Source organism: Monodon monoceros, unplaced genomic scaffold (assembly GCF_005190385.1).
Source record: "Monodon monoceros isolate NGI ecotype Baffin Bay Population unplaced genomic scaffold, NGI_Narwhal_1 Super_Scaffold_14, whole genome shotgun sequence".
In the NCBI taxonomy this organism is placed as follows: Eukaryota; Metazoa; Chordata; class Mammalia; order Artiodactyla; family Monodontidae; genus Monodon; species Monodon monoceros.
This window is the reverse complement of record NW_021703770.1, coordinates 39,041,604-39,057,678: the sequence shown is the minus strand read 5'-3', so window position 1 is coordinate 39,057,678 and position 16,075 is coordinate 39,041,604. Positions and strand designations below refer to the sequence as shown.

Here is a 16,075-nt window from a genome sequence, read left to right as displayed (position 1 = left end):
TTAACACAGGTATAAATTTATTTACCCACTACCACAATCAGGATATAGAAGAGTTCTATCACTCCAGAAGTCTCCCTCAGGCTATTCCTTTTTAGTCAGACCCTAACCCTATTCAGTTACTGATCTGTTTTCTACCAATATAGTTTTGTCTTTTTGAGAATGTCGAATAAATGGAAATCATACAGTATACAACCTTTCAAGCTGGTTTCTCCCACTCAGCATAATGTCTCTGAGATTCATCCCAAGTTGCTGCCTGTATCAAGTTTGTTCCTTATTATTGTACGGAATACTGACAGTTGAGGTGTTTCTAGCTCTTAACTATCACAAATCAAGCTGCTATGAACATCTATGTACAGATTTTTGTGTAAACATTCATCTTTACCAATTTAACAAACAGAAATGGCATTTACTTAACATTATAATTTGAATTTCATTATTAGTGGTTTATATATATATATATATATATATATATATATATACATCTCTTCTTTGCTTGACTCCTCTAATTTCACACTATAAAGGATGCACCTAAAATAAGTTTCATTTCTTTAAACTGCGTTTTCAATCTGATCTGAAAACCCTCAACATTCATTCATCCAACAACTTATAGATTGCCCAAAATGTACTCTAAACCCAAACTCTTATCTTATTACAAAATTTCAGTGAAGTCTATGAGTAGAAAACAGGCATTAAAGAGAACCTGAATTATAAGAAATTATGTCAAAATTAAAATATAAAACACTATCAAATTTTAGTATGTAAAAGGCTAACACTTAAAAAGTGTTGACTGTTGCTAGAAGAATCAAGAATCCATTTACATCTTCTTTAATATAAGGAATTCACTATACCTTCTATTGTAATAAAATTTTACATAACTTGTGGAATTTTAAATAAGCCCACGTCATTTAAACACTCCTCTCTATCCCTCCCCCCTAAAAAAAGAAAACTATTATGTTTTGGCAACATGTAGCATTTAACAGATTAAAATGTGCCAGGTTGAAATAAGCCCACTCACTAGAAATTATTAAACATTATTCTGTAACTCAATAAATGATTATGTTTTAGCAACAGGTCCAAAGGTTGATTCTTTTTTTTTCTTAATGAGAATTAGTTTCTCATTAAGAGAAACTTAATGAGAGAAACAATGAGGGATAATTAGTGCATTATTTTAGGGGTAATAAAGAGCTCTTAAAAAGATCACTCTTGACTTCTCACTTGCTAAACTCCTTTCCCCACAATAAATCACAGAAAAAGGCCACAGCATGGAAAAATAAAGTTATTCTGTGATGCGTTATGTTCAGGGATAAACTAGAACACACGCATAAAAAGGGAACTTATACTGCCTGAAAAAGCTGCCTGCCCCCATGTTTCCACTTCAAGCACCCAAACACCCACTTAACTCCCTCCGTTTCTTCAAATTCCCAGTCACTCCTCAACTTCTCCAATCTGGCTTGCAGTCTGATCCTCCCCCAAAGCTGCCTGGTTAAAAGCCACTAAGGAGCTCTTTGTCAATAAATCCACAGGTTACTTTTTAGTCCTGACCACAGTTCTCAAAAAGCATTGGACAATGTTGACCACTTCTACCTTGAAATACTGAACTCCATTTTTATAGCTTCTAACACACTTCAAATTTTCCTCCTCCTTTCGTTGCTGTGTCTTAAACATCTTTGCCAGTTCTTACTTTTTTGTCTAACCTTTGTTTATTGGAGTTCTTCCTGAGTTCTAGGCCCTCCTCCCCTCACTGTGCACCACTTCTCCTTAAAATTAGCTCATCTACTCCCATGGGTTCAATACCTTCCCTGTACTAACTTAAAATTTTTTCTCTAGCCCAGATCATGATTCTAGATCTGTAAGTATACCAGTATATCCAGTTGGATCCACATGAATGTCTCATAAACATCTCCAACTCACCAGGTTCACTTCTCTTCCCTTCAAAAACTGCTCCTCCTTCAGTTTTCCCATTTCTCAGTGAAAGTACTACCACCTTATTCAAGCCAAAAATTGGAAATCATCCACGACATTCTTCATTTTCTCAGTTCCAGAGCCAATCAACCACAAAACCCAGATGATTCTATCCCCTCCATGGTTCTCAAAGCTGTGTACTGTTTGCCTTCTGCATTATCTCTACTCTTTCCAAGTCATCATCTCTGGTCTGGACTACTGTACCATTATTGTTGGGTCTTCCAAACAGTTCTGTTGAAGTCTTCTCTTGCCAACTCTACTCCCTAAAGCCATTTTCCATACTTACTATATCTGTTTTTAAATGTAAATCTGATCATGCATTTGTCTTAAAGGTATTGAAGAAAACACTACTTCCAGCCAAAGGGCCTTCTACCTCTCTTCCTCCAACACACTGATCTAAATTAACTTCTACTCAGCTTTCCATAGTTTAAATTTCCCTGACTGCCAAACTACGTCAAGTTGCGTTATTATCTCAGCATTAACTCAGCAATTAATTATGTGACAAATGATTTAATGTAAACCTTCCCCACTAAACTATAAAGTGTTGAGAGGAGGGTCTCTTTTGATCTTGGTCATCACCATATTCCAATAACAACAGGTAGTTTTCAAAACTGCCATTTTGATTCTAGGCACATTTTTCCTTCATGATTATAAAAATATTAAATGAAAGCAGAATTACCTCATTAGAGAAATGCAAATCAAAACTACAAATCAAAACTCACATCAGTCAGAATGGCCAGCATCAAAAAATCTACAAACAATAAATGCTGGAGAGGGTGTGGAGAAAAGGGAACCCTCTTGCACTGTTGGTGGGAATGTAAATTGATACAGCCACTATGGAGGACAGTATGGAGGTTCCTTAAAAAACTAAAAATAGAACTACCAAACAATCCAGCAATCCCACTTCTGGGAATATATCCTGAGAAAACCATAATTCAAAAAGAGTCATGTATCAGAATATTGATTGCAGCTCTATTTACAATAGCCAGGACATGGAAGCAACCTAAGTGTCCATTGACAGATGAATGGATGAAGAAGATATGGCACATATATATAATGGAATATTACTCAGCCATAAAAAGAAACTGAGTTATTTGTAGTGAGGTGGATGGACCGAGAGTCTGTCATACAGAGTGAAGTAAGTCAGAAAGAGAAAAACAAATACTATATGCTAACACATACATATGGAATCTAAAAAATAAAAGTGGTTCTGATGAACCTAGGGGCAGGACAGGAATAAAGATGCAGACATAGAAAATGGACTTGAGGACACGGGGAGGGGGAAGGGTAAGCTGGGACAAAGTGAGAGAGTAGCATTGACACACACACTACCAAATGTAAAATAGCTAGCTAAAAAAAAAAAAAAAAAAGCTAGCTAGTGGGAAGCAGCTGCATAGCACAGGTAGATCAGCTCGGTGCTTTGTGACCACCTAGAGGGGTGAGACAGTGAGGGTGGGAGGGAGATGCAAGAGGAAAGGGGATATGGGGATATATGTATGCATATAGCTGATTCACTTTGTTATACAGCAGAAACTAACACAACATTGTAAAGCAATTATACTCCAATAAAGATGGTAAAAAATTAATTTTTTTAATTAATTAATTTTAAAATTAATCTTCATTGAGAAAGTAGCCTGAGAAATTAACTTTGAACCCAGCTGCATTATTGTACATACTGTACATTCAGGATTATTTTCCAAGTAAATGTTATTACAAAGATTTGATTCATCGGTCACTTCTCTATATATAGTATTTTCCTGATTATAGCTTTTGCCAACATGAATTTTCTTTTATAACTATAATTTCTACCAAATACAGTTTTGCTAAATCAGATTTTGCCTAAATATTATGAAGACTGTATTACTCCATTAGTTTTTAGTCAAAAAAAAGTTACCAGTTTTTAGGTAAGTTACTTGTCATGTGTTAGTTTTGTTGTTTCACGAACCTTGATTTTTCCAGATAAAGTTTTGAGGGTTTTAGCATTAACGAAAAAGATGGGATGCTTTGATCAGTTTTTTAATTCTAAAAAAATCTGTGATGTGCAATTTTGGACAATTTCAATTAGTTTTCTTTTTACACTATTTCTACCAGTAGCAGTCTCTGTACACTAAATAAAAGACTGACAGGGCTTCCCTGGTGGCGCAGTGGTTGAGAGTCCGCCTTGCCGATGCTGGGGACACGGGTTCGTGCCCCGGTCTGGGAAGATCCCACGTGCCGCGGAGCGGCTGGGCCTGTGAGCCAGGGCCGCTGAGCCTGCGCATCCGGAGCCTGTGCTCCGCAACGGGAGCGGCCACAACAGTGAGAGGTCCGCATACCGCAAAAAAAAAAAAAAAAAAAAATACTGACAATATCTTTCTGTGTTTTTCAAATTTGTTCCCATTTTTTACTTGGTTATCTAACAGGAAAGTGCAATTCCTCAGGGTTGCTGTTAAAGAGGGGATAAAAAGCGTGTCTTCATCAAAAATGGCTGGGAAAAACATTCCTAGAGTCAAATATCCTGTTATATTCTCAGGAGCTGACTGTTACGCTGTTATGTCCAAACATTCCCCTGCAAAAGAAAAAAAAAAGCTGACTAGAACAAAAGACAGTAGTTAAATTCTAAGAATCCAGAATTTCTTATAATCACTTTGAAATACCATAAGACTCTCAGAATTAGATATATCCTTTCTTTTGCAGAACAGAAGAAAGATAAAAGCATGAACTCGGAAGCCAAGACTGGTTGAATATGAATCTTGAGTCTGTCCCTTACTAGCTATGCGACCCTGGACAAGTTACTCACCCCTCTGCCAGTTTATGAATTGCCAAATGAATGTAATACTAATACCTACCTCACAGACTTGCTGCAACCGTATTTCATCTAATTAGCTAATATATATAAGATACTTAGAACAGTACTTGCCATGTAGTAAGTGCTCTCTAAATGTTAACTATCATCATCATCTTGCACTAGTCCCTTCCCATTTAGCCCCATTTTAAATGTAGGCTATAGGGCAGGGAAGGGAGAGGGTGAATGACTGCAAAAAAGTAGAATGAAGATAACTGGGAATTAAACATATATGGAACATAACTGCCTTCATCTAGACTATTTGTAATGTATAAAATAATGACTAATTTGCTATATCCCAGACTAACCACCACTAACAATTCCACTCTACCTGTAATTTTTGTTTCTGAACTTGGTTTTGATCTATTTCCCCCTTGACCCTGTAATTTACTGCCCAAATAAACACCAAAAATGGTCTTCATAAACAAGAGGCTTGAATGCCTACAGCAAGATTCACAAGGTAAGAGTGCTTAAAACCATGCTTTGATAAAAGAGGAAGGGGGAGACACTGTCATTTTAATATTAATAGTGGACATTATCATCTTTTTTTTTTTTTTTTTTTTTTTTTGCGGTACACAGGCCTCTCACTGCTGTGGCCTCTCCCGTTGTGGAGCACAGGCTCCAGACAGACAGGCTCAGCGGCCATGGCTCACAGGCCCAGCCTTTCTGCAGCATGTGGGATCCTCCCGAACCGGAGCACGAACCCGTGTCCCCTGCATCGGCAGGCGGACCCTCAGCCACTGTGCCACCCGGGAAGCCCAGACATTATCATCTTAATGAATGAGTCCTAAGCATAGTAACTCTAGGGTTGCATGGTTTAATTATACATTCCATAAACCCAAGCCTTTAATATTCTTTTTTTTTTAACAATTCTAAATACACACACTGTTTTCAACGGAGCAAATAAAATTTAAAATCTCATATATCATCAAATTCAATAAAAAATGTAAATACTCTTGCAGACTGTATTTTTTGAGTTTCAAAATTACCAAAAGCTACCAGAACTTTTAATATGCATTAACATATAACTGCAATATAAATATAAGATTTAAAACATATAGTTTTTATTACACTAAAAAATATACAAACATTAATATACAAATTACTTCAAACTGCTAATCATCCATAGTTTTCTTTAACAAAACAGAATGAAGGTCAACTAAGTACAAGTATCATTACGTACAAAATAAACCTAGAAGTTATTTCTTTGCATTAAAGATCATTTTCAGAATGATACTTCATGAGCATGGCAGGGACTATATATACATTTTATCATATTTCTCAGTACTTCATGTCAAAGCATATATGCAATAAGTGGCAATAAGTGCTAAAATAGAAAAAAAATCAGTAAAACTATAATATTCCCAGATATCTAAACTATCTGCCCAGCATTTTAAATTCATTTAAATATCAAAAAAAGTTATTCATCAATTTCAATTCTGACATTCCAATCAATGAACATGCAAAGCTTTATTTAAAAAAATAGTAATCCATACACTATGGAGGGAAGTGTAAAATGGTACAATCACTTTGAGAAAAGGTCTGGCAGTTTCTTAAAAAGTTAAACATATATCTTCCTTAATCCAGCATTAAGTCCATAACACATTTATACAATAATATACATAACAGCCAAAATCCGGAAATAGCCCAGAAGTGCGTCAAAAGATAATGGATAAACAAACTGTGGTATATTTATAAAATGGATACTACTCAGCCACAAAAAACAATGAACTACTGATTAGAGGATGGATGAATATTAAAAACATTAAGACGGGTGAAAAAAACAGAAACAAAGGATCTATACTATATATGATCTCAATTATACTGTGTCATAGAACAAGCAAAACTTATCTGTTTTTTTAGAAATTAGTGTTTTTTTAAAAACAGTGGTTGCCTGAGGTACCAGGGTATTGGTTAGGAAGGGGCAGGAGAGAACTTTCTGGGGTGATAACTTTTAAAATCTTGATGGGGGTTTAAGCTACACAGGTGTAGTCATTTGTCAAAACTCATCAAATGGTGCATTTAAGATTTGTGCATTTCACTTTGTAAATCTTACCTAAAAAATCATACACACACAAATAAATATTGAACTCCAGTTCATAATACTCATGCTGAAGTGTTTATGGGTAAAGTATTCTAATTCTGCAACTTGTTTTAAAATAAGTTTTCTTAAAAAAAAATGTATGGATGGATAGACAGATAAACATGTGATAAAGCAAATACAGCAAAACATTAATTGTAGAATGTAGGTGGTAGGCATATGAATGTTTACTATAAATTTTTTCATTTCTATACATTTGAAGGATTTCTTAATCTTTGTAACAGAGGTGAATTCACACTCATGAAAGATCTACTAACAAAGTGTAAGTCTAATGATACATCCATTTTAGTTTAAATTGTTTGGGCTAACTTGGGTGGTATTTTTATTTATTTATTTACTTTGCTTTCTACTATTTACAAAGGAATTGAAAACTAAAAATAAATTATATAAATTCACATTATACCTGCTACTTTTAATGAAACAACTTTAAGAAGATACATTAAAAAATACAGAACCAATTTCTCAAAATTATATACAAGATCTAGCATGATTGCTAATGTTTAATTAGGTTGAATATTTTAAGAATTTACTCTTTTGTATTTGTTAAGTACTACAACCATATTTCATCTAATTATTTTTAACTATTTACAATCAAAGTCACCATCAAATATTTAATTGATTTTGAGAATTTGTGAATCTTAACATTTGAAAAAAATAAATATATTATGAAATTTAGACATGGTACATTTGGCATCTATTATATCACCTAAAGAAATGTATTTCAATTATGCCTCATCAAAAAAATTTACCTCTATAGTACTGAATTCTTTGTTTCATGGCACACACAAGGAGTACACAAATCAGTACAATGTATTACCATGTATTTAAAAGAACATGTATTAACAACGCATTTAACCACTATCATCTACAGTATATATTAATTACAATTTACCACACTTAATTATTTAAACATATCTATTTAAAACTTGACATTACTCTAAAAGAAGGCACATGGAAAATAATTCATATTTCAAACATTTTCATGTAAGTAAAGAGGCAATAGGGTAGAGTGAATCTTTCAAAAATAAAATAACACCAAGTTGATGTCACATTATACAAAAAAGGAAAATATTTAATTTGAATATTTTAAGAAATCTGGCATTTGTTAGAAATGAAAGAGCTTCATTAACTTTTTCAGAATGCCACTATAAATCATACCTAGGTTTATAAAATCATAACTTGTAAAAAAACAAACATCCATTTAAGTTCAAATGGATAAGAAAAGACAAGAAGGTGGCAAGAATAACTAGGCACTATCTAAATTTCTAATATGTTGGATGAAATAGTATTTCTACAGAACCAAGTCTACATTTTAAAAATAAAAACACTCTTTCCTATGTTTTTCCAGCATTACATTTCGTAAGTAAACTCACGGCCCCAAACAGCTCTCTATAGTAGGATGTCTGGTGGCTTCAATTGTATTCCATTGGTACTAATAGAATTTGCCCTTATATATTCCCCTTAGTGAAACTTGTCCTCAGCAAAAACTGCTAATGTAAGTTGGTAAGTAGTCAAAAACTCAAAAAAGTCTCAATACAGAAAGAAAAAGAAAAAAGCTTTAGCTCATAATTTCCCTAAGATACTCTGCAAGATAATAATAAACAGCCTCTAAAAAGAGTTCAGTCATCAAACAAGTCTTCTTTACACAGAAATTCCCATAAACTATACTATGCTAATTATAATTGCATAGGTGGGGAGGTGGAGCAATGAAAATGGAGCAGAACCACATTCACTTTAATTTTTGCAGATTAAAATTAAACAAGATTGACTCAGAAAAACTGCTGCAGTAAACTCACTGCAATGAGTGTAATTCTGTTGTTTAAAAATATGTAAAATAAGGTTTTTATTCTACTCAGTCCCTACATGCTAACAACTCTTGTCACATGACATAAGCAACGAAACAACAATCTTGAACACTGCTGGAGAAAAATAGACTGTAGCAGACTATGTTTACACTGTTTTCTGGGCAGCAAAAAAAATTTCAAGGGCAATTTTATATAGTATACATTTTTAGCTTCCACACTTATATTAGAATCTAACCACCAAAAAAGACGTATATTGCACTTTTTTGAACACATAACTTGGCTAAAAACATTTCACAGAATTAATGTTCCACAGAACACACCTGGAAAACTGATTTAGCTGTACAAAGTCAGCATTCAAATTGAACATTCATTAACAATTCTGAGTAGTACCATGCTAAGATTATAACATGAATTACATTTTGTGTGGTAATTTGCTTTCAATCATTTCAAAAAGTTAAAGCTTACTACCTTAAAGATTTATTGGAATAATATTGTAAAAACATTACCTCAAATAAGAATTATAAGATTCATCAGACTGAAAGAAAAGTCAAAGCACAGATTAAAGATGAAATTGTCAAAAGGATATATCATACATTCAAGGCATTTTTGTAATAAAATACTTAACTCTAACAGCAGATACAAAACGCCAATGAAATTAAGCAGTCAACAAGCTAAAACGGTACCATAAGAGTCCATTTTATTTTTATTCTTTCTATTCCTATAGCCATAGTCTAAATTTCAGATTTAATTTCCCCTCACTACAATGCCCACCCTGAAATGCTGCTATTATGACATTAAGTCAGAGCTCTAGTCATATGTCCCTAGTCAAAAGCCTTCCATGGCTTGCCATTATATATTCACATTCGATTCCTTAAAAACAGCATTTAATGTAATCCATAATGTGGCATCAACCAGCCTCCAACTTCCAAATTGATATCCCTCAATTTACCTTCACCCACTCTTCAACAAAAATTTCTGAAAATCTAATATGATTTAGGCACCATGTTAGGTTTCAAAATACTCTATTCCAGTGGTTCTTTGAGTGGTTTTTTCGCTTGCATCAGAATCTCTAGAGAACTTATTAAAACAGATTGCTGTACTCTACCCCTCAAGTTGCTGATCCGAAAGGAATGGATTTACACATCTCACAAGTTCTCAAGAGATGCTGATGCTGCTGGTCAGGGTCTACTCTTGGTGAACCACTGCTCTACACCACAGGCCATGAGCCGAAAGCCCACTGGCTGAATGAGGCCCATTCACATGTTTCGTCTATTTATTATTTTAAATAATTTTAATTATTTGCAAATGTTTTACAAATAAAAATTTCTCATAAAAATGCAGATTTCTGGCTCATTTCTGCATGTAAAAATTCTGCTGGAGCTCAAGGGTAGCTACACCAGTTAGTCAAGGTATATGTCCTTGTCCAGATTATCACAGCCCTAATTGGCCCTATGCTCTCTTAAAATCACTTAAAAATCACCTGGCTTAGCACTGTATTTGTGCTTATACACTCTGACCCACTTTTTCTCATTCTCTATGCCTTTTTCATGCTGCTCACTCTGGCATAAACATCCTTTCTCCCCAATACGGCTGAAATCCTACCTACCCCATTCTAAAGCTTGGCTTGAATATCCTTCCTCAACACAGTTCCAGCAAAAATAGAAATCCTTAAGTAATAAACATATTAAAGATTTAACATAAATGTCTATGTGTGCTTTAAGAATCAAGGTTTTATTTCCACAAATACTAAAATAGCAATATTTACAAAAACATAAAAGACTATAGATATCATAAATTATAAACATATAATTTTTGCTATTTTTATTCTAAATAAAATTTTAATTTTGTTCATTAAAGTTTTTACTGTGATTTTACTGTGAAAGAAATCTTTTTCAGACTAAGACATTGCAAATGAATTGACGTATTAAATCTTGTAGTCAAAATATATAACAGCTCCAATAGAATATCTTATTTTGCTGGACAAAAAAAGGAGGAGGAGGAAGGGGGTAACTGACACAATTCCCCTGATTTCATAACCCACCAATTTTTAAAAGCAATTTTAATGAAATAAATGTTTCTAATTTTTTAACATGTAGGATATTTTTGTGGATTTTTACTTCTGTGGAATGGCAGGGGGAAAAAAATTACAGAGAAACAAAAACTGAGTGCTGGTCATTGCTCTGCCATAAAGAGCTTTGTTACATCAAGTAAATCATTGAGTTCTCCCTGGACCTCGGTTTCATTACCTCAAAACTGAGGTGGGAAAAAGTGTTCTCCAAATACCTTCCATCCCTAAAATCCTAGGACTTACTCCGTCAAAGAATGAAAGCATAAAAATCAATGTCATACAGACAAGCTTCTATTAGGCTAGTATTGCTTCTAAATTAGATTGACTTAAAAACTTTGAACTACATACAGCTTTCAAAGTGCTAATTAAAAATGCTGAAGATTCAGAACTTTGAAAGAATACTTATGTATTTATATATGTTATTTATATATATGTTAATAACCAAAATAAAACATCTTTTGTAAGGCCAACAATTAAAACATCTTAGGAAAAAAATTAGAGGAAGACAAAAAAATTTATAACCATACCAATCAGCATTTTAATATATATCAAAGGAAAATTAAATAATTAGAAAATCATGTCAAAAAAGCCTTTTTCATAATAGAGATTAACAATATTTTTTAAGAATATGTACTCTGGGACTTCCCCGGTGGTCCAGTGGTTAAGACCCTGTGCTTCCACTGCAGGGGGTGTGGGTTCGATCCCTGGTCAGGGAACTAAGATCATAACATGCCGTGCAGCGTGGCCAAAAAAAAAAAAAGAATATGTACTCTGCTTCAGGATATTCCCAAATGAAAGTAATTTGGCCAAAATTAAAATTATCAAATTGCAAGACTGCAAAAAAAATCTTAGAGACTATTATATTCAGATAGATCATGCCGTAAGCGAATTGCTTTCAGCTTCTCCACTTCAATTTTTGCTCTTAGCAGCTCTTCCTCTAGCTGCTGCCTTCTTTTCAATCCATCCCTCTTCTCCTGAACATATAATCCAAAATTTTTTTGATTTTCTAAAATTATCTGATGCTCCTCTTTCAGCATTTGCAGAATCTGAGGATCATACCCTAACTGTGACCTAAAATTTTCTCCACTTTCATGCCGAAAAAAATCATCTCTCCTTGGGATAGAAGATGGAGACGATGTCATTCTCATATCAACAGAGGAAAGTGACGGTGACAAAGATCTTTCCATAACATGTACTAATTCATGTTCTTCTCTTTGCTCTAAAGTATCACTCTGTTGAGAATTTAAAACCAGTGGAGGAGGGGGCTTAATGTCTTCTTCTTGCTTCACCTCCACTGTAATAGCAACTGGATGGTGGTCCAACATTACCTGTAGTGAACTTGTACCAGCCTGTGCTTCCTCATCCAAGTTTGCACTACAGCACACAAAAAAGCATTATAAAATGTAAATCAAATGAATATAAGAGCATTTTAAAGCATAATTTCATATTTAATATACATTAAATTATCAAGCTATAAAGAAAACTATGAAACAAAAAATATTTTTAACCCTTGCAATAATAAATTAAAGTGACTATGGTTGGGATTTTAATTTTATATATATATATATATATATATATATATATATATATGTCTCTCTCCATCCTTAACTTTAAAATTGGCCTCTTAAAAGAACAGGAACTTACAAATACTACACAAGGCTATCGAGGTAAATACAAAAGAAAAGGCATTTTTGACACTCTCAAAGAGATACCAATTGTCCCTATAAGTCTGAGGTTCTTAAATGGTGTAAAGTGTCATTTAATTCATTCTGGGCCTTGCTATCCCGACACCTTAGTCCTAGGCCTCCTGCTTCTCCTCTCCTGTCCTGATCTAAAAATCACCAGGGTCTATGACTTCCAGCAGGACAGTGGAAGGCAATCTCTGAGACGTATTGATTTCTCAATAGTCACACACACACACACACACACACACACACACACACACACGAAAAACAAGATTGTGTATGATTTTGGGTATGCCCAACTATCAGGGGGTTCTCCTAACTATCCAATTTCAGATGCAATGGTGTTTCCCCTTTACCTATCCTAATTTAACCAGTGGTCAGGTGAAGTGTACAAGGGCAAGGGTTTAGATCTACCACTGGATCATCAGTACCCAGTATAATACTCTACTTGGAACCTCACAGGTACTCATCATATGTTGAATGATTGAATAAATGAAATGGGTTTTTTCAATGCAATGTTTTTTTAATGGCCTATATATGATATATTGAAAATTTATTAAATTTACATGAAATTTCCATAAAATATGCATTCCTATTAGAGGCAACTACAGTTTTAGCATAATTTAAACTTTGACATTACAATATTTGTTATGACATAAACACAATGTTCCTGAAAATTCTGTTGGTTTTTAAATAATTTCATGTATAACATGAAGTTGTGAATTAAGAATACATAATGTTTCTTGAGGGTTTTTTTTTAATTTATGTTTCTGCTTAACTTAAAAATAAAAGTTATCGAGGTGAAAGAGATTATTGGAACATTAATGGAAATGCTACACTTCACATTATTTAAATAACATTTTATAAATTATAAATAAGTAATATAGGTTAGAATACATTCTACATGGATGATTAAAATGCTGGAACAAGTTTAAGTAGAACATAAGGAAAAGAATTTAAACTCCCCATATGTCACTTACTAATAACATTAAATTGCCAGAAATATCAGATATTTGTCTAAGAGGCACAAATGAAATAATAAGATATTTAGTATATTATAAAAAACCTATTTGTAGATTATATAAATTCCTTCGTTTTCATTCTTGTCCTTTTTTGTCATTTTATGATTTTCAAAAGCAAAACAATGGAATATAAATGTAATTCAAATTAGTAAGATTTGCTTTTATTAACATCTCTAAATCCTAGATTGGGAAAAAGTTAAAACAACAGATATAAATTAAATTTTTTAAATCCACATAATTACTTTTCCAAATTAGTATGTATAATAGACTATAAAGACTCACAATTAAACATAGACAATATACTCCCATGTAAATTAAAAATACGCCTTATATCTGGAATATTCCATTCCACTTTAGTTAAAACATTACAAATAAGGCATAACAAAGTCTAAAAATGACTTAGAGGTCACAAAAAAATGATAAAACAGAAAAGAACTTCTAAAATGTATGAATATGAACTCTGAGGATCAAATTGATTATAAAAACACAAAATATAATCTGATGTTAAAGAGAGGTAAATATAAAGACATAAATCAATGTCAGTTGTAGAAATAAATAGCCTTACAAAATAGCTGTATATACTTAAATACGTTAAATTATATAAGCAGTAATATTTTCCTTATTAAGTATAGAGAGTTTGATGAGATTAACTGTCATATTTATATAGAAGTATAATTAAGATCGTGAATTATAAACTTCTGAGATAATTAAGATTCAAGATGATGTCAAACAAGTATATTAAGTACATAAATATATTATAAATTAAAATGCTAGTATAGAGAAAGTGGCAGAGCAGACACGCTAACAAAAATAAGCATTTAATTGGCGTATTTCTGATATTCTTACCTTTAAAATCTGAAAAACTGATTGTTTAAACAGTAGGTATAGAAATGTGTAAATCAACGCATTTAATCAGAGAAATGTTGATGTCCCAAAGATTGACTGTGTAGGTATATATATTCTATGTATGTACATGTATATATACCATACATACATACACACACATACAAGCGGTCAAAATGTAAATATATCTTTGTATCTTATATATTATTTTTCTTCTATATCAGTGTATTTTTAAAATACACAACTTGATAAAACTACAGTTTCTATGTGTAGTTTTCAAATTATAAAAACCTATACCCCAAAGGTAGTTTTATACCTATAATGCAAAGCCACTGTTCTTTATGATTCAAAGAGGGAAAAAATTTTAATGAGTATAAAACAGTCCTACTGTGGAGTTTTTTTTTTTTGGACATTCAGCATACTAGGATTTAATCATCTGTCATCACAGTGAACAGTTTAAGCAGTGACCCCATGAATTAATATACTGTGTATCCACATCTTGGATTCCCACTGGTGCTATTTTTTTACTATGCTATCAACTAGAAATAAGAAGTATATGGTAAGAAGCTGGGCTCAAAAATATTATCCTAGTAAATTATCAAAATAACAAATATGTTTGGCTAAAAAGGTTTTTCCATTTCTTCCCTAACTTCAAAGGGATTTCATAGGTAATTAATAATTTTGCTTATATAATGACTCTTCCACCAATAGGAAAGTACCTTGTAAAGTTTTGTTTGAAGGTTCCTCAACTAACAAGGAGTTTACAGTTTGCTTAAATTACCCTAAATGATTCAGAAGAAGCCTGTAGCTGCCATTTTTATCTTTTGCCAGAGGTTAAAATCTGAATCAGCAGCAGGATAATAGTTTTTGAAGATTTCCAGGCAAGTACTTATGTAGAGCACAAATTCAACCAAAAAAACTGTTTCTAATCCAGTTGCTCTTATTGATATATTAAAATTCATAATTTGATACCCTTGCAGAATAGTATGGGAGAGCTTACCCTTTCCTGTATGAACCCAAATCAAAGTGAAACTAGACCATTATTGTGTAAAAACAACAAAAGCTTTTAGCTTTATTAAGTAATCTGAATCCCTAATTAGGCATTAACTCCTTTTCTTGTGTTCTTGTCTTTTTTATTTTGAATGTTAAGTTAGAAAAATACTTTAAACTGTACATTTAAAAATACTTTAAACTTTAATATATACAATGATGCCATTAACAAGTTTACTTAATTGTTCATTTTAGGTTTTTAGCTCAATTAATATTCAGTAAGTGTAGACACTGATAATTCATTAAAAAAAGCAAGGGTTCCATTTTTCCTGAAACTGCTAACTTTATACAAAATTGAAAATTCTAATGAAATGTAATCTTAAATGAAATAAGAAAAAGGTATCTCTCAGAAGCTAATTAAACAATTTAATTTTAAAACTTTAAAAGTTTATGAGGTAATGTCACAAATTACATCCCATTTATTCTTCCCTAACCTTTACTTTTTAGAAACTACAGAAGGAGGGAAGGGGGAGGGGAAGACAATAAAAAGTGGCTTAAATCCAGTGCAGCAGAAAAATTCCTTATAGCCTCACTTTTCTTTTTTAAGAATACAAAACAAAGCCACTATTCACTGCTCCCGTAGTGGGGATGCTTACTATGCATATCTTTATCACAACTAAGCCAGAGCCCAATAGATAGGAGGCGCCATAATTTTCACAACAAAATAAAATAAAGCTTACCTTTGTATGTGGTTCCTGTCTCTTATCAGGCAAAA

At 32.9% G+C, this 16,075-nt stretch overlaps 2 protein-coding genes across 2 annotated transcripts in view; both read right to left on the bottom strand.

The window, feature by feature from the left end:
- Nucleotides 1–16,075, bottom strand: part of RAD54B (RAD54 homolog B) — a 95,610-nt gene that overhangs the window by 40,399 nt on the left and 39,136 nt on the right. The gene's annotated exons all lie outside the window — the stretch shown is intronic.
- Nucleotides 11,291–16,075, bottom strand: part of FSBP (fibrinogen silencer binding protein) — a 5,369-nt gene continuing 584 nt past the window's right edge. Inside the window, exon 2 of the mRNA XM_029223208.1 lies at nt 11,291–12,134. Within this exon, the coding sequence (XP_029079041.1) occupies nt 11,609–12,134 (526 nt within the window). The 3' untranslated portion in view covers nt 11,291–11,608. The remainder of the gene's footprint in view (nt 12,135–16,075) is intronic.